General features: G+C 35.0%; 1 protein-coding gene across 1 annotated transcript in view; it reads left to right on the top strand.

Moving 5' to 3' along the window:
• Positions 1–20,871, top strand: part of LOC149786871 (zinc finger protein aebp2-like) — a 192,703-nt gene that overhangs the window by 128,586 nt on the left and 43,246 nt on the right. The window contains exon 4 of the mRNA XM_089977380.1: positions 7,670–7,794. Coding sequence (XP_089833506.1) covers positions 7,670–7,794 — 125 coding nt within the window. The remainder of the gene's footprint in view (positions 1–7,669; positions 7,795–20,871) is intronic.

Genomic DNA, 20,871 nt, shown 5'->3' with positions numbered 1-20,871 from the left:
TGACAACACAAGTATGCTAGAATTACTGATACATGATACTACTTGGATGGACACCTATGAAAGTTTTGGAAATTGGAGATAGCATTAGCCAGAATTTGACTAATGCAGTGTTACTGTATATAGTCACCCACATTTCAAATCCAGCTGCATGCAGCATAGACCCTGATCTGCCACTGCATAATTCACCAGCATATCAAGATCTGTGTTTTCCTGATTACTTCACACAAAATACGTAGACCCAGGGCTGCCAGCACATTATGTGACAGCAAACCTGGATCTGTGCTGTTTGCACTTGGATCAGACTTATTAGTAAGTATATATGGTATATTATAGCCATAATATCAAGAAGTGCACAGATGGACTTGTGGCTCTTATTCTAAAGAAATTCTCAAATTGATCTTTCTGTCTGTAACTTGTTTGAATTAAACATCCTCTCATTGTTGGCAGGGGGCCCTGAGTCGTCTAAAGCGCTCTCCGTTACAGATCACTGCCATCTCACCTCTGTCTACGTGGGTTCGAGTCTCGGATTCAGCCAACGTGGGTATGTGGGAAAGCCTGCCAGTAGCTTCTCGTGGGTCGGTGGTACTTTCTGGGGTTTTTCCTGGGTTCTTCCTCCACCATTAATACTGGCCGCCATGAATAGCCTATCGTGTGCTGAAAAATGGCGTTAAACCCTACAACAACAACAACATGGTTGGCAGCCATTCATGTAATGATATTTATAATAATACAGCATGCTGGAATGAAACAATCTTAGGACATTTTGTTAAGGTTGGCATAACACAACATGCAGGCACATTTTGCTTCATTAGGTAGAGTAAGTTACTGTATAAAATTCATATTTGTGTTAATCAGTCATTTGCTACAATTTGATGTTGCTAACTTGCTTAAATTAAAGATTATTTCAGATTTAAGGATAATAAATGTTGTAATTTATGGTGTACCCAATCATAGGATCATTCCATTTGAAATCCCAATGCAGGCTTGGGGATGTAGAAGAATAGGATCATTGTACTGACTTGCATGCAGTGCAAGGTGATCAGTCAAGACCAACTATTTTGCTCTGGAGAGCATCTCATGATGATGTTCCAGGTGGGGCGGTCTTGGAGTTTTTAAGAATGTAGTTACTACATACAAATTGTATGCAACTTCTTCAGCACTGTATAGCCAGATTTGTACTGCTGTTATACCCTATACATACATACATACATACATACATACATACATACATACATGATTACATGCATATATACATACATACATACTTACATACATACGTACATACATGCATACATTAATACATACATATGATTGCTTACATAGCACAGTGAACATTTTTCATGTGAAAAAGTCGTACACAAATCTTTATAGGCTCAAAGCTCAGTTAGAAATGGAATTCAGACAAAAAGTAAAGACATAAAAGCTTTTCAGATTCTATAAACCCTAGACCCTTTCACCAAAAGAAAATATATGTTTCTGCTGAGTTTTTAATTTCTAAAGTTTAACACAAAGAAAGCATTAAAATAAAATGACTTTCATACATTTCTGTCAGGTGGGAGCTGGGATCTGTATATCCCAGATATGTTTTAGTTACTTTATCATAACACTTTTGTAAGCACCAGGACTTCAGTGGTGCTTTTTTATGGTTAACCATGGCATGTCCTTGTGCGTTTTTTTTATATCTGTCATAATACAGTACTTATTACGTTATCATATTGGCAATCAAGCCATATGTCTGTTACCATTTTGTATGCTACGCTATAACTTGCTGGCTTGCACATTGCGTAAGGAAGAAGTCTGTTTATTTGGATTCAAAGGTGAAAAGTCATTGTCACTCAGATTAAAAGAATGATTTCTGGACACAAAATTCAGTTATTTTCATAGAGGACTGTTCAACACAGTGTCATTGCATACCACCCCACCACTGATCTTGATCAGGGCCAGATTGGGAGGGGGGATCAAGAGTGTCCAGATCCCCTCCCTAGGCTAAAAACATCTCCCAACAAAATGTGTACACACAAATGTCAGTCACTTGTTACTTGAAATTTGACCATTGTTTTATTCTTGTGCAAGTTTGTTGGGTATTATGCACACTTTGAGTAAACAGACACAGACTTTTGCTTTGGTGTTCTTTTGAGAAAAGTCAGGGGCCTTTTGAAAATTTTGAAATCCTGCCTAAACACTTGACCTGATCTGGCCCCCTTGACCCAGGGCAGGGGGCATGACCCAAAATCCTATGCACATCATATGTGTTCTCTTTAAGTATCATTTAATGCTGTAGTTGAGTAATTGTAAATTTGATCTTTGACTCCCTCACAAAATTTCCAGTAGGATGGGGCCAAAAGTTTTTCCCTTCATGCAGATGGTCACCACATGAAAAAATGAGTGCACCAAGTTTACTTAATTTCCACCTTGCATTCTAGAAATAGTTACAGACTGAGAGACAGAAGGTATCACAAATTTATGATACTTAAGCATTGGGGGAAAAATGAGTTGCTGTATAATCTTAAGTGTAACAAGTTCAGCAGAAATTTACAGTGTGGTACTCTCATTGACTAAGTGTAAGTTTTTCAATGTGGTACTCTCATTGACTAAGTGATGTTTTACAGTGTAGCACTCTCATTGATTCAATGGAAGTTTTACAGTATGGTACTCTTATTGACTCAGTGGAAGTTTTACAGTCTGATACTCTTATTGACTTAGTGGAAGTTTACAGTATGGTACTCTTATTTACTCGATGGAAGTTTTATGGTATGGTACTCTCCTTGACTTAGTGGAAGTTTTATAGTGTAGAACTCTCATGGACTCAGTGGAAGTTTTATGGTATAGCACTCTCATTGACTCAGTGAAAGTTTTACAGTATGGTACTCTTATTGACTCAGTGAAAGTTTTACAGTATGGTACTCTTGACTCAGTGGAAGATTTACAGTATGGTACTCTTATTGACTCAGTGGAAGTTTGACAGTATGATATTCTTATTGATTCAGTGGAAGTTTTACAGTATGGTACTCTCATTGACTTAGTGGAAGTTTTATAGTGTAGTACTCTCATTGACTTTGTGGAAGTTTTATGGTGTGGCACTCTCATTGACTCAGTGGAAGTTTTACAGTGGTACTCTTATTGACTCTGTGGTAGTTTTAAAGCTTCTCTTTTGTATGGAGTCAACCAGAAATCCTGGCAGAACCACTGATCTTAAATAAGCAATGAGTTACCCTTGAGAGAACCATGATTTGAAAAAGGGTTTGTAGAAGTGGAAAGGAAGCATTATATCAGTGCCTGTTCCAAGATCCTAAAGTTAATGTTAATTCCACCTCGGTGGATCGCTTTGTTTCCTTGACTGATCCAGTGGCCTTGTGATTAGAGCATCCACCTCAGATGGGGTGGGGTCATGGTTTTCAACCCTGGCCAAGTCATACCAAAGACTTTTACAAATGGTACTTACAGCTGCTTAGTCGCTCAGCATTAAGAGGTTAGTGTTAGGACTGGTCAGCCTGGTATCAGGATAATGTGACTGGGTGGGACATGCTACATGTATTCGGCATGATGCCCCAATGCTAGACATCACTTTAAACTGTCACACTGCAGACATTGTAGCGATATGACTGATTTTTTTTTATAGCTATCTTAAAAATCCCTTTTCACATTCAGAAACACAAATACACACTTTGATTGCATGTCCATGTCCAATTGTACATCTGTCCACACACTAGATTAAACAGTGTTAAAGTGTTTTACTTCTACTTTTATTTAAAGAGGGCTTGGCAAAAATGGGTTTGTTCGTATTTTAACTTACTTATAAATGTGTTAGGTAGTCTAAATTTTAAAGTTCACAATTTAAAATGAAATGGAATTCATCACAAATATCAGCACTTTTTAATTAGATGGAGTTCAAATTATAACATAGAGTCCATATTGACTATTGCGTATGAAAATATGTGTTTCCAGTCAGCCAACCATCCATGTTTCTCATTGCTGACCCTAGCACTTTTTTCCCCCATGTCAAAAAAAATCAAAACAAATTACATTAAATATAATGTTTAAAAGGAAGGAAAAAAATGACCTGCCCATCTTAATTTTAAACCATTGCAATAAGAAATACACATGGGGGGGGGGCTCACCAGGCGTAATATGAGAGGACATAGAACACAATTAATTTTACTATATGTTCTCTACATTTGTTTCTCAGTACTGACCTTTCCACTGTGTGACAATCAATGCAAATCATATGTTAATCTAAAATACCTTCAAAGATGACTTCACGGTGAAGTTCTTGTCAAAGGTTGACCTGCTCTTTTTTGAGATGCTCAACTGTCAACATAGCAGCATGTAAACAGAACACAGATTTCACTTCCAGATCATCACCAAGGCTTTATTACTGACTGTGCACTTTTGCCGAAATACACAAGACAACAACACCCTGAGCTTATATTATCAAGAATAAAGAGTTACCTTTAAATCCCTACCAAAAATGCATAAATAAAACTATCACCACCAAAATGAGAGAGGAAAAAATGTTCTAAAAATAGACTAGAACTACATTCGTGGGTACTGAACTGGAAGCTGGAAGTATTAATTGTGACCCGATTCCATATGTTAGGAGACTTCTCAATCATGGCAGAAAATTCAAATAGGAAAGGGTGTTCAGATTTCTTCATACATCTTGCAGATATCATTTTCCTCAGAAGGCAAGGGGGCACCAAGTTCTCAGATCTGTTTTGTTACTTGGAATTTTCTAAGCTGGTGTCATCATAGTGGAAAACTCCACATTTAAATTCACCCCCCACCCCACCCCGTCATGCTCAGCATCCCAGCAGTCTTTCAGAAAGTATGGATATCTGAGTGCAGACTTATTTCTCTTCTCCAGTGGGAAACATTATGGATTACTGGCCTCCTGAATAAAGTGACAGAGTTGCCAGGAAAATTCAGCCTCTCCTCACCTGCTAAAACAACTGCACATGCAGGTTTTTTTTTAAATAGCTCATTTCTCGGATCTCTTTGAATCAGTTACCTGCCTGCTGATACCAAACTTAATGTACTGGTTTGACTTTTAATAATTGTCAGTTTTTTGTCAGATCTAGTAATGCGCAGAGAGAAAAATGGACTTTAGTCTGGTTTCAGATTGACAAAGCACTGTTAATAATTGTCAGTCTGTTGTCAGATTTAGTAATGCGCTGAGAAAGGAAGACTACTCTAGTTTCAAAGTGCCAATACATTGGTCAGTCTGTTACCAGATCAAGTATTACACTGCAAAACATCCAGGCTTCACTTTCAAACTGACAATACATTGATATATTGACTGTGAAGAAAATGAGAAAATAAGTGTCATATCAGTTTACTATGGTTGAATGTCATATTGTTTTACAAAGGTTGATCATTATTAATATGTACCATAAGGTAGATCATTTAATGATGTCTTCCAACTATCCATCTGTTTGTTACCAATTTTGTTTTGTCGCAATAATTTTCCTTGGCTGCCATCTAAACTAACTAGATTGTGTGTGTGTGTGTGTGTGTGTGTGTGTGTGTGTGTGTGTGATTTGGATTTATTATATAGCTTTCAAAATTTTTCAGGCAGTATAGTTTATAGTGATGTCTAGCACTGGGGCATCATGCTGCAGACATGTAGCATGATGTCCCACCAGTCACACTATCCCGAGACCGGGCCGACCAATACTAACAATAGCCTGTTAATGCTGAGTGCTTAGCGAGGCAACTGTTAGTACCATTTTTATAAGTCTTTGGTATGAATGAGGTTGTGGCTCGAACCAGCGACCTCCCGCATCCAAGGCAGATGCTCTAACCACTAGGCAACCAGAGCAGTCCTAGATTTTGTGCATGGCTTACACTTGGGGTAAGGAAGAACCCTCTTGATTCCATGGTCATAGCTTGGTGGTCAGTGTCACTGTGACTGAAAGAATAAAATTGGTTTCCAGGCAGTCTACAGTTATCAAGCTTTGTGGATGCTTTTGCACATGGAGAAGATAGTCTACATATTAATTTCAGGGTAAAACACCCAAAGGTCAAGATCATAGGAACTAAAAAAAGAAAAATAGTTTCTGCACCAGAACTCAATTTCTCCACTATCTGCAGTTTCCAAACTTTGTAGAATCTGTGCACTTGGGGTAAGGAAGACCCTTATTAATTTTGGAATATAGAGGTCAAAGGTCAAGTTCACGGTTGCTGACAGAATACAATGTTTTTTATGAAATAAAATTAGTTCTGCTTCACATACCTGGGTCATGGGGCAAGGAAGATGCCTGTTGATTTTAGGATCAAAAGGTCAAAGATCAAGGTCACTGCAACTGAAGACGAAAAATGATTTCCATACAGTAACATTAGATCTGCATGTAAAACCTGAACCAAACAGTATAGATGACTTGTACTTAGGGTAAGAAAGAAGCCTATTGATTTGGTGGTCATAGGTAAAAGTCACTATGACTGAAAGAAAAAAAAAAACAGTTTCTGCATACAAATTTTAGTTGTCTCTATAGAGCATTTTAAACAAGGGGAGGGTGTGTAAGATGCCATTAATGGCACTCTTGTTTTACCACTCAAACAGGCCAGCAGGTATTACTTATATTTCCATATATCATAAATGTTAAGTCCAATAGATTATTTCTATTACTTTACGTCTGTCCACTTTTTAGTCAGTTTTCAATAGCATTGCAGTAGATGACAATAAATTACACGTAGTATTTTTTTATACTTATTTATATACTTAAGAGAAATATATGTAACTTGTACACTTTTGATAATGCAGTGTACATGTATAGTCTTGATTATGATTTCAGGATGAAAAGGTTCATGAAATGAATAATTAATTGTATACATTTTTACCAAACATTTCACCAAACATTTGTGATAATGTGATCCATAAGAAAGCAGTGATTGCAAGGGAAAAATCATGAAAATAGTGTAATTAAAGCGAAGCTCTCGGACATAATGGAGATCTGAAGAAGCCTGTTGTGAAATCATGTCCTGTTAACTTTTTGATCCACCAATAAGGTTACAGCTTTTACATTAATGAAAGTTAAAAACTTGATTTGGAACACGTCATTTCTAACGATGACTCTCCCAAAATGCAGCACTTTATCAAATAGATTACAAAAAGAGTGGACTTGAATTTCCAATGCTAGGCAGAAGACAGTAGTTTTACATTAACTGCTTGAAAAAAACGGTACGAGGACATACCAGCTGAGGAAATCTGGGATGTTTTAAGGGAATGTAGCTTGTGCCAAAAAAATTTAATCATGTTTTAAGGATTTTGCACTTTACAGGTCATAGACCAGAAGAGCTTTTGGGATGGTCTGTTTTCTGTTGTCCATCAGTCGATAAGAACAATGTCAGTACTCCTCCTAAACTACACTGTACTTGGAGGATTGCAATGAAACTTGACACACACTTTCATCCCATAGTCTGGTTTGTCCTAGATAAAAAAATTGGTGCAGCTCACACATCCAAAATGGTCCACCAAAGTGACCATCCTGAAAATCTTGTCGCTACTCCTGTTTGCATCTGTCTCTGTAAAAAATATAGGTTTTAAATTTAACTCCAGATTTGGAAAAACGTTTGAGTGAATACCATCTGCATGGCTGTACTTGTCATTGTCAGTTTAAATATGAACTTTCTTTGATTTTTTGCTAAGCATATACCTTAATTTTTCTTCCAGTGAGAGCCACAGATTTCTTTGATTCGGGGATAATGGAGCGACTTCAGCAAGAACTAGCTAACATAGCGAACCAGACACAGATAGACCTCAATGGCAGCAACAACTTAATTACATTCCATAGTACTGTGAGTAATATTTTTTATTTCATGGAGAATGCAATACAAACTAGAAATGTAGACCATCACAAATATTTATACCCCTTTTGCCATCTTACTCCCAACCACCACCACAGCATCATCCAGCATTAAAACTCTAAACATTGTATTGTTATCTCCACCCCTAAAATCATCTTTCAAAATATGAACACCTTCCTTCAGATCAATCTAAATGGAGGTCTGATTACAGAGAAGTATCCATGCTTAATTTTTAAAATATTACTTTTGACCCACCCACCCTTAATTATAAGCAGTTGTGTCAAGGATCCAAAGGGCGAAACCTTTGTTGTCATCTACTCATCCTCCCACAACATCAATCATCTTCAGTGATTAAATATAGACTTTAGGTTACAAAAATAGGTGACAGACAGGCACATAGATGTGACCTGTGACCTATCACGATGTATCTGTAAATGTGCAGATATATAAATGTACCATATGTACTCATGTATAAGTCCAGTCCAAATGCAAACAATGTAGACCCTCATCTGCTGTCACATGGACTCAGATCTCTTATTTTTAAAAATCCATGACTTGTATAGTAGGTGGCAAGTTTGAAATGTTGAATATGATTTGCCTAAGACAAGTTTGAAATGTTGAATATGATTTGCCTAAGACAAGTTTGAAATGTTGAATATGATTTGCCTAAGACAAGTTTGAAATGTTGAATATGATTTGCCTAAGACAAGTTTGAAATGTTGAATATGATTTGCCTAAGACAAGTTTGAAATGTTGAATATGATTTGCCTAAGACAAGTTTGAAATGTTGAATATGATTTGCCTAAGACAAGTTTGAAATGAGTAATTGGTATTAAACTTTCATATTAAATTTGGACACATATCTTTATATTTATATTAATGCATTTGAATATGTCATATTGCGATCCTATACTTGATTGATTAGCTCTAGACCTGTCCATTATAATAGCTCCTAAATCACCAAGTGAAATTGAACAAAACTTTATAACCAAGAGTGGTATTAAGCTATCAACATACCTGCCAACTTTCTTGACATTTTTTCATGATCAGCAGTTTTGTGATCAAAGGTGGAGGGGTGGGTCATATGGAATATGAATTAAGTAAGTGAACATTTAAAATAAATTATCATGTATTACTACTTAATATTGTTATATGGATCTATTAGCCCATAAACATTTTCAAACATTGTTCATTTAAGGGAACAGTGCTAATAGATATTGAATAAAATACCAGATCAAAAAGAAGAAAAAAAATACTTATTTGTTATGGCTATGATTATATAAATTCCACTTTGCTTTCTATTTTTGTTTTATAAATTTTTATTCATTTTATGTTTATTGAATTTTTTCATGGCAATACCCAGTCTAGGACAAAAACAAATATTGCATATTTTTACATGAATTTTTATGGCTTTTATTATTCAGGTCAGTGTTTGTAATTGTGCTTCTGACGATAATTTACTAATTACTTCCCCTTTGTCTGAAGCAGCACTTCAAGAATAAAACCATAACTGAAGTCAGCTAAGATAACATTTCTGACATGGATTGAACACTTAGAAATCTACAGCTTTTATTCAGATCAACAACTTTGATCAACCCTTTATAGGTATGAAAGATAAGTTATGCATGCATAACATATAGACTAATTTATAAGTCTAACTGCAAACTGCACAGATCCAGATTTTCCATTGCATAGTTTGATGGTAGATCAGGATTTATTTTTAATAATTATTTTGTAACCATACGTTAATTTTGTAACTGTGAAATTTTCACAAAACATGCTGCTACTTTTATGTTCCTTATAGGTAGTTCAAGGCAGATTTAATCTCATTCCACAAAAAAAAACACAACAACAAATTATCATGATTCACTTGTGTGATTATTCCATTAATATGTCTTTCAGTTTACTAGTACAGCTGTACCTTGTTATAATGCACATCATTATAAAATATATTCTGGATAAACAGGGCTCTACTGTGGACGATATGACCAAATTCATACCAACGTATAACAATAAGGGTTGAAAGAAAACATGGTGAAGCTTAGTCTTATATTTTCATTTCCTCTTCAAAACACCAAAATTTAATGAATTTTGATAGTACCTGCTATATCACGGTTCTGTATCTTATGCTATTCTTGATACATTGCACTTTCATGGATATTGCGGTTCTTGATATAATACAGTCAAGTACATGATGTGGTTGGCAGTAAGGGACCCCAGCTATTGCATTATAACAAAGGAGAGCTGTATATTGCCTTTCAGTCCCAAGATCATAATAACTGTATTGGGTTTGTTTGCATCTTTCCTTTGTGACGGATGGACCAACAGTTGTTTTACAGGCCAACATATTCATTGCCATCAGGAATTGAATTATATTCCATCAGAATCATTGCATCATCAGTTGAATTATATATGCCAACAGATCCATTGCCATCAGGAATTGAATTATATGCCATCAGATTCATTGCATCATCAAATGAATTATAGACCAACAGATTCATTGCCATCAGGAATTGAATTATATGCCATCAGATTTATTGCATCATCAGTTGAATTATATATGCCAACAGATTCATTGCCATCAACAGTTGCATTATATGCCAACAGATTCATTGCCATCAATAGCTGAATTATAGACCAACAGATTCATTGTCATGAACAGTTGAATTATTTGCCAACAGTTTCTTTTCATCATCAGTTGAATTATATGCCAACACATAGATTGACGTTAGCAGTTGAATTATATGCCAACAGATTCATTGCCATCAACAGTTGAATTATATGTCAACATATTCATTGCCATCAAGTTGAATTATATGCCAACAGATTCATTGCCATCAAGTTGAATTATATGCCAACAGATTCATTGCCAACAAGTTGAATATATGCCAACAGATTCATTGCCATCAAGTTGAATATATGCCAACAGATTCATTGCCATCAAGTTGAATATATGCCAACAGATTCATTGTCATCAAGTTGAATATATGCCAACAGATTCATTGCCATCAGGTTGAATATATGCCAACAGATTCATTGCCATCAAGTTGAATATATGCCAAAGGATTCATTGCTACTAAGAGTAAGATAGGTAAAATCTGAGGAAAGCAGCATTAATTGTTTGAAAGATACTGTGGAAAATATTTGCTTCATATCACGATAGAATTGATTGAAGAAACCCTAGCTACGTGTTGTACCACTTGGATAAGGAATGAAGGCATGTAAATGAAATTCTTTCTCCTGCCTACTGAATGAACTACCAGTTTGAGGCAGCTTTCTAGGTATTAAAGAGAGCATCAAGGTGAACCACATATTCTGCAGTTGTAACCAGTAGTAAACTCTTGGTACATAAATGTTATAGGAATTTGAGCCGAGATGTACACACTCAGTGAAATTTATCTTGAATAGTCTGCATTTTCTTGAGACTCACTTGTGGAAAAAGATATTTAGCAGCCTTGTAAAATCGATTAATTGTTATAGTCATACTGATTTTACAAACTGGTAATTCTTTCAATCATGTGAATTTAAAACCTGGTTAAGATTGATCCATATGGTTATATTGATTTAACAGCCTGTTCATATTGATTTTGGGCTGTCAACAAAAGATTTCTAATATTTACTTCATCCTAACTGAAAATTCTGCTTTAGTAAAACTATACCAGTCTGTTAAATTTTATACTATCTTGATTATATCCTTTATGACAGGTATTTTTAATGATAGAGCAGTGATTTAGGGGTCTCGGAAAAAATTCTGTCAGAATATGCCACCTTATATAATAATAGCTCCTGGGATCTGTAATTGCTAAAATATAAATTGCCAGAATGTAAAAACATTTTTTAAAAACTAAAATTGACTGCATGTATATGTATCTTTATTAGGTTCCACTGATTGCTATCATTTTGTCATAAAATATGAGGCGCCTTTGCGTACAAAAGCTGGTCCAATCAGAACGTTGCCATTGAAATTTTAATGTCATATGTCCAGAATTCCAATTTCACTTGTATCAAAATGCTTGTCCTTAAAGTTCCATTTTCTAGGTCGAGAATTTAGATTGTATTTGTTGAATTAAACATTAGTGGTTGAAAGGTCTATTTTCTATGTCGATGTTTTAGATTGAGTCATTTGAATTAAATGGCAGTGGTTGAAATTTCAATGTCATCCATTGCAAATTCCTAATTTACATACCAGTATTGGTTCAAACAGTTTGTGTTGAAAGTTCCATTTCATATGTTGAGTATTTAGATTTCATCTGTTGAATTACACAGCGCTGGCTGAAAATTCAATGTCCAATGTCATATTTTTAGATTGTGTCTTCTGAATTACATGGCGGTTGTTGAAATTTTTATGTCATATGTCGAGAGTTTCAATTTAATATGTTGAATCATATTGATTGTGCTGAAAGTTACATTTCATATGTTGAGGTTTTAGATTGTATCTGTTGAATTACACAGTGGTGATTGGATATTTTATTGTGCTTGTCAGAATTGTTATTTTTATATGGTGAAATGATGTGTTGGTGTTAAAATTAACATTACACAATGTCCACTTTAACAATTCAAAATAATATCGAGTATTAAGATACATCGTTCGTGCATTCAGTTAAGAGGTGCCATTACATTTCATACATTTATAGTTTGAAAGTTACCATTCACAGGTCAAGAATTACTATGAATTTAATCACTCGATTTAATCACTAGAGGTCGCTCTCGTGAACAGACCACATTATTTATAAACAAGAAGGCTGCTTCTCATTGCTGTGAAATTAAACAGATGAAATCTAAATACTCGCCATATGAAATGGAACTTTCATCACAAACAGTTGCATACAATGTATGAATTAGGAATTCTCGACATATGATAATGGAATTTCAACCACCGCTGTGTAATTCAAAATATACACTGTAAAACGTCGCCATAGGAAATAGAACTTTAAACCACCACTGCATAATTCAGCATATAAAATCTAAAATCGAGATTTGGAAGATGGAACTTTAAGGATATGCAGTTTGATCCTACATGTGATATTGGATTTCTCGACATACAACATGTGAATTTCAACTGCAACTGTCTCATTGGATCAGCTTTTGTCTGCCATGGCACATCATAATAAAAGCAACATTTTCTTGTTTTGCATTGCCAGTTTTCAAAAGAAAGAAAACACTTTTTGAAATTAAAACTGATAACGAGAAACCTCGACAAAAACAAGAGCTGGTAAATGAAAATAAATTTCTGTTTGAAGTGGCAGACTTAAGTACTTGTCCAAATTAAGATACTAATGTGCCATTTCTGCAGTCTTGGTAATTTTCTGCAAGTTTATATGGTTGTGACTGATATTAGGTTCTTCTTTAGAAAAATATTCATTGCTATAGAGGACAGACAGTAAAAAGTATACAATCTGACCAGTTTTACCCACAATGCCTTGCCAAAAATTACCCACAATGACTTGCAAAGGAAGATGTATGTTAGACCTTGTTGAAATGGATTTCAGAACGTGACCTCGTACACATGAATTCCAGAATAGAATACTGTCATAAAATGTTCACATTGCAAGTAAATTTCCTGTTCATACTTGCAAGATCTTTTTCTGTTTGTTTTTTTACAAACAATATTGCATCAGATACCTTAATATATTTTATATTTTTGATAGTTTGGCATCCTTTCTAAATTAACAGTAGTAGTATATATGCTTGTTTAAATTTTGTCTTTAAAGTAATTATAACTCAGGTAAACATCTTGAGGCTGTCAAAAACTCATTGTGTGCCATATCAAACTACTGGAGAGCAATTTCATCCCTGTTGATCATGCGTTATTGATTTCTTCTTGATTAGATCTGGTTGGTCTGTTTGGACAGAATATGCAGTAAAGTGAAGCCATCATTGAGACTGCACTCATTATTTGAATGTATGTCAAATTTGAGGGCAAAGATAATATCTGTTGCAGTTGTCGCATTTGAGATGGCTGTTTGATTGATTTTGGTGTAAGAGGTGATAACTTGATCATTTCTTACCACCATCAACTTGTTTGCCTTGCTTTGTAGATAAGTCATGCTTAGTGAAGTGCATTTAATTCAGTTTTGTATTGATTGGCGTATGAAAGGACTAGCAGTGTGTTGTTTGAACTCATTTGTGGATTGATTCCATTTAATAAATTATGGCAATATATTAATAGTTCTAAGTTATTATCTTTCATTCTTATCTGCTTATGTGGTTCATATTTTTTCCATCACATGGTTCCCAGACTAATGACAACTAATCAGTATTTTAAAGTCTTCAGACTTGGCTATATTTTTGCCCATCACATGTATTTGGTTTTCCAAGGACTGGTTGAACATAGCCAGACTGTGCAGTATTATGTATTGTTGGGATTGATTCATACATGGGGACTGGTGTTTGGTAAATTGGGGACTGATTCCTGTTGATGTTCCAGACTTCACAAGTATACTCATTATTTAGTATGCCCTTGACTAATACAGAATTGCTGACCTTGTAGTAATTAGTATTCCTGGGTACATGTCAATGTGATACTCCAGGGACTAGGTCAGAAGTGCTTCACTGAAAGAAGCAGATTAAAATTTATTAATTACACACATTAGTGAAGCAGACTTAAATTAATTCATTACATACATTTATAAAGTCTGTAAGGCACTGTTCAGTATTGCTTATTCAACAGTTCTGATATAATCAAATTGCCAGTTTTGCAGTACATGTATTTGGTATTCCAGGTAACAGTTTAAAATAGTGCTTCAAAAACCAGGTTAGAACTGCTTGGGGATGTTAAGTTGAGAACAGCTGGACTTTGTATAAAAAGTATTCCAGTAACTGATTCAGAATTGCTGACTCAGCAGCATTTGGTATCCTAGGGACCATGTCAAAACTGTTAACTCTCTAAAACAGACTTAGTAAAAAGTTCCCCATCATCATTCAGATACAAGGATCAGTGTACTCTTTGTAAACTGACCTACCATTTTCATATATAGACCAGTTTATATTGATAATGTGTTTATTTTACTTAAACTCACCTGCCATTATACCTGGCAAGCTTACAGTTTGGTCCCACAGTGTTTTTATTTTATGCTGTGTTTCATCCATCAGTGTTTACTTTGTTCAGCTTCTCAAAAACTACTCCTCAGAATTAAAACCAAATTATATTCAAAGCAGTCTAGCTTGATCTCCTTTCAAGTTTCTAAATACAGCCAACATTGCTAACAATATAAAAACCTTTCAAACACAGCTCCAAAAATTGCTTACAAGAATTATACTAAATTTAGCGAAAAGCATCCTGGCTTGAGCTGCTATAAGTTTCTTCAAATGATGCTGATCTGACAATAAATATTGCAGAAATTAGAAGAAAAAAACCTTCAGAAAAATTTCTTCTCAAATACCTGTTTCCAGAATGAAAGCAAATTTTATATTCAACACCCTTACATAAATTGCCTTTAACATTTGCAACAAAGGTCACCATAATATTTATCAATGCCTGTCAGATCCACTTGTTATAAGTAAGTAGATCTTGGTTTTAATTTGAACTCTATTAATGACAATATTAAATCAATGTCTTCTCCAAAAAATGTCTCAGCAGACACATCTGACGGAAGGATGTATTCTACTAGACTTGATTTATTTACAAAATGTTTCAGATTTTGCATTCTGGCAGATGTTAGCCCAGGTGAGTGATCCTGGACCCACTTGGAACTCTGGTTACAGCATTTTCATTTGTTAATTAATATATTGCATAATAATATAAGTGCAATGGGGCCATCTTGCTTCCTTCTATCCATCCTGAGTGAGGTTGTGAACATCCTTTTGCAGAAACCATATTATGTAGACAAATATATGTATGCAATGCTCTGTGTGTATGTGTGTGTGATTTGGATTTTAAATGTAGCTGTAACAATTTTCCAGTCTTATCACTACAATGTCTGCAGTGTGGCAATTTATAGTGATGTCTAGCAATGGGGCATCATGCCACAGACATTTAGCATCATGTCCCCCACAGTCATGTTATTCTGACACCCAGCTGACCAGTCCTAACACTAACCTCTTAATGCTGAGGACCAAGTGTAGCAGGTGATAGTACCATTTTTATAAATCTTTGGTGTGACTCAGCCAGGGTTTGAATCCATGATCTCCCATATCCTAATAGCATTTTGTGGCACCTCAGCACAATGGTGGCTGTATAGTGTCAACTAAAGATGTTAAAATGTAACTGTATAGTGTCAACTAAAGATGTTAAAATGTAACTGTATAGTGTCAACTAAAGATTTTAAAATGTAACTGTATAGTGTCAACTAAAGATTTTAAAATGTAACTAAAATAGAGTAAAAATGTTTCTTTGGATTTGTATGCAGTCTAATTAACTTCAATTGGCAATTTTAAGGCAACCTTGTTAGTGCATTTATAAATGTAAAAATCTTCCAACTGCTCAGATGAATTCTGCTGGTATGTTGATATACAAATAATTACATATATATATCTCGTGAATTCATTATTTTTGTTTTGTGCCAATTTGTGTGGAGTTCATTGTTTCTTCAAACTGTGAAATTAAATACCAATGAATGATGACCATTCTCAAGGAGACAGTAGAACACCTTTCAATGGCCACGAACTTCAATACTGACAGACCCATTATTTGCAAAAATATGAAAGTGATACTAATGAAATTAAATGAATCAGCAGTAAAAGACAATGTGTGTTCACAGTACGTAGATGATGCAAATTCAGACTTCTAATGTTTTCAAATTTTTTGCACCATTTTAATAAATTAAGGCAGTTTTATCATTATTTTGAGTGAGGACTTTTTTTGTACATTTTGGATGTCTGTGTTGCACAGAACATACTTCTTGTTTTGGGTGAAAGTTTGTAGCAGTTTTGGCAGTGTCAGCTTGGCATTTCACTTTTATTGTCAGCATGGAACAGTACTGGAGTTACCCTCTTTGTGTAGGTACTCTCACCCCCAGTTTGTTAATGATGCTCTGCTGGTTACTTGCTACTCAAGTAGGCATGGAAACAAGATGATAAACAGGAAGAGCAGAGAGAAACTGTTTTTATGAATGAGCACCTCTGTGGGCTGAATATGTAAATATTTCTCTTCCTGTATTAATGGTTTCCAGCTGCCAGTAGATAAATAATACATATTTTTCACCATTTCTGCCCATATGCCCACTTTGGCGCCCATATATCCCTGGCCAATAGTTCATATTTGTACCAAAAGGATCATGGCTTTCTGGAACACAGTGAAAGAGTCCCAAGTATTCATAACTTCTTTACTTTATAATTTTGATACCTTTTGTCTGCCCATGTGTCATCCTGTATACAACTCCCACTTCTAACATTGCATGATGGAAATTCATCCCAACTGATCATGTACTTTTCTGTATGGTATCCATATGCAGGAAGTGTATTTTTCAAGTTTCCTATGAGGTGGTGTAGAGACTGCCCAGTTGTTTGGTGGGGGGGAGGGGGTTAAAATAAAAATGTAAGATTCCAAATAAATTGAAAAAATAGTTTTGATCTAAATTGTAGAACAAAGAACCAGTTATATTCATCATAGTATTTGAAAAAAAATTATTGTCCTGAAGCAAATGAAAATCTTCGGCCTACACTTTCTGAACAAAAATGAAATGGTCAGTCCCTTACAGTGAAGTAGTAAACATTACACAAAAGTTTATACATATATTTCAACATAGGAAGACAGTATGTAATGAATTTAATGACTTCACTGTCAACCCCAGGAAGAGTAGGCATTTGATGAGAAAAGGAAACATTAAAATTAGTTATTTAAAAAATGTATGAATTCACAAAGATTAGCAATCAAAATTGCTTTAGTTTTTACTGTAGTAAAAGTCATACAGGTCAAGTATGTGCATTTACCCATCTAAATATAAATTGTCATTTTAAAATACAGTACTGAACTAATTTTACTTAACTAAAGTCCATTCAATCCTGATTTTTAAATGATCTACACCTTATCTATTATCAATAAATTTCCAGACGAAATTCATTGATCGCTATGGACTTTTAGAATGGTGGCCATGTACTAAACTGGATCAAGAGAAAAGCACTTCGAGTCTAATCATCACAATATAGGGTAGTGCAAATTTGTTTAGCAACATACGTTGCTGTTATTGTGAAATCAAGGTGCATGTCATTCATTCCAGATTGTGCTGGATCACACGTTTAGATTGATCTCATCCAAAAATATACTTTAATATTAATTTTGCCGTACATACTTCTCGAGGAATATGGACATATGAGGATCCAAAAAAGTGAATAATTGCCATTTAAAGGTACAGTATATAGAATAAAATTATAAAAATGAATTAATTAAATTAATTAAGTTAATGAAATGATTAATGCATACATGACCTGTATGACTTTATAGAGTGTCACAAAGAAGCACCTGAATTTTGGAAACTATGTCATTGTTATTTGGATAATTAAACAATACTTATTATGTTATCCACGATATAACGCAAACTCATTTGACATAGAGGTAGCAACTGTACAAGCCATCATACCACAGTACAAGGAAATGGATAGAAACTTTCTGTCCACAATACATTGGTAGTGACTTTATGAAGTGTGTCCACAATATAAGGGTAGTAACTTACGAAGCCATTTGACCACAGTAGTGGTAGTGACTCTGCAAAGTTCTGTCCACAATATGACAGTAATTACTTACAAAGCCATCAGTCCACAATACAGTGGTAGTGACTGTATGAGGTTCTGTCCACAATATAAGGGTAGTGACTTTATGAGGTTCTGTCCACAATGTAAGGGAAAGATTCTTATTTAGGTCAAAATTTCTAATACTTAAAAGATGGAAGGTTTGCTCTCGTTGTCCAGAAAGCATTCTATAATAAATTTCATGAGTGATATTTAATGGGAAGTGTATGAGAAGGTGACAGTGATTGTAATTATTAGAGTACACTATCAACAACCCAGGTGACACCACACTCTGGTAAATTAAGTCTCTTGCTAAATACATCTCACATAAAAGACTTAAACATTCGTTATTAAAATTAACTGTAACCATCTGTCAAATCTAACGCTATACTGTTTTATCTGTATTTATAGTATTATGTCCAATTCCACCAAGGTATGCAGCACAGCAACACAGCTAAGGTTTCCCAAATGCAGTTTACACATGTACCAAATGGATTAATCATTTTTTGGTCCCAAAACATATCAATGCTGGAAATGTGTCTGATATTGTAATTCTGTTAATTGCCTCCAACCAGAGCATAAAATACCAGTAAAAGCATTAGGTTGCCGTTTTCCTTAGCACTTCAGATAACTGAAACACATCCAAGTGAAGATTTTTTCAATTGATTGTGGTCCTTTGCAAGAAACACAAACTCTGATGTTGTAGGTAAAATGTACAACTGAAGAGACACAAAAGACAAGATTAAAGGGGAAAAAATAGCTGTCAACTATACATCTTCGTCCAATTTCTGTAAAACTATCATATTGAAAGAGTTATAAACTTGTGGCATGGAAAATGTACTTCAGGATACAGGAAAGGCATCAGTAAATGAAGCCCGATCATCTGGTTTGTATGATAACAGCTGATGGTATAGTCCTGAGGCAGAAGAGATAAATATCACTTTTACCAAATGTACATTCAATTTACAAGACATTGTCAGGCTGCAACATCCATTAAGAATCACAGCTTAATTTGCATGTGTGAAGTCCCAGTCTGGATGAGCCTGGTCAGTGATGGATACTGAGCAGTATCTTTCTTGCTTGACACTATTAAAATGCCAAAGCTTGCAGTTGGCAGCTCTGATCCCACTTTATTAAAGTACCACATGGCAACAGTATTGTCCCACATGGCAACAGTATTGTCCACATGGCAACAGTATTGTCCACATGCAACTTTACATGTTGACCTTCAACTCCCAGCAGAAAGTTTGTTAATGTACCAAATGGCAACTTTATTGTCCCACATGCAACCATACAAGTTTGACCTTAATTCCCACCAGAAACTTTGGTAGGTAAAGAAACCTGGTTTCAGTTTAAGCAGATTAATATGCATTAATCTAAATTTGTATTAATGTTTAGTATGCCCCTGTTGACAAGCAGGAATTTGGGTTAACCCTTCCTTCATTGCTTGTTACTACTGTGAACCATGTGAGACTGGGTATTGGGGTGAGATAAAAGTGAACTGCACATTTTGAATTCTCAGTTGAACAAGTTTGCATCAGTTGGCAATAAAAGACACGACACTATAAAAGTCACTGCTATGTCATTTCTGATAGTAATCATTCTCTATCTTTGGAGATCTGTAGTACAGAAGTGAATTGCCACTCTGGGGTTCACTGAGCTACCATTTTCACAATTAACCTTGCAAAATCCCAAATTGGAAAGGAATTTCATCTTGGCAACTGTTAGCAGTCAGATACTGAGGTATCAGCCTTTTCTTGTATAAGATGCACAGTCGTGTCAACAAAATTTAGAATGAAGCCCACAACAACTTCATTTGGATAGAAATCAGATATATCCAAGTGAATAGTGAATCCCTTGCTATCCACTAAATGCACTTTGTCTTGCACATTTCTAATGCATTTGTTGTATGTGTCTGCCAGCAGTGATTACTGTCATCAATGTACACAACATTACATCGCCCAAGTTTGCACAGATATGCAAAATTTGCTTTAATAACGTCTTGAATCCATGAGGAGCAGAGGACAACCTATTCAGAATGCAAGTTAATTTATTCCAGTAAAATCACATGTAAAGTCTGTGCAAAGCATATACAGATTATGCATCATTTAAGTCGATATCAGTATTTTTTCATTTGATGGCAAAATTTAAAGTGTCCATTTAAAAGTGTTGATTCTTTATTTCTTTTGTGGTGTTTTAGATTAAGAAATTAATCTGTGCATACAATCCTTGGGTCTTAAGTATACCAGAAAGGAATTTTGTCGCCAGTTTGGATGGTGAGCCGATAATATTTTTCCAGAGACAGCTTATCAACTTTCTTTGCCAATAAACAAGTCAAAGTCCTATTGTATCTCACAGGAGTCTTTAGAAACACAAGAAACAAAGAAAAGTTATGTCTGTATC

This window comes from Sinohyriopsis cumingii, chromosome 12 (genome assembly GCF_028554795.1).
Source record: "Sinohyriopsis cumingii isolate HCF-2022 chromosome 12, ASM2855479v2, whole genome shotgun sequence".
NCBI classification, from domain to species: domain Eukaryota; kingdom Metazoa; phylum Mollusca; class Bivalvia; order Unionida; family Unionidae; genus Sinohyriopsis; species Sinohyriopsis cumingii.
Note: the sequence above shows the minus strand (reverse complement) of the source record. Positions and strands in the feature narration are given on the sequence as shown.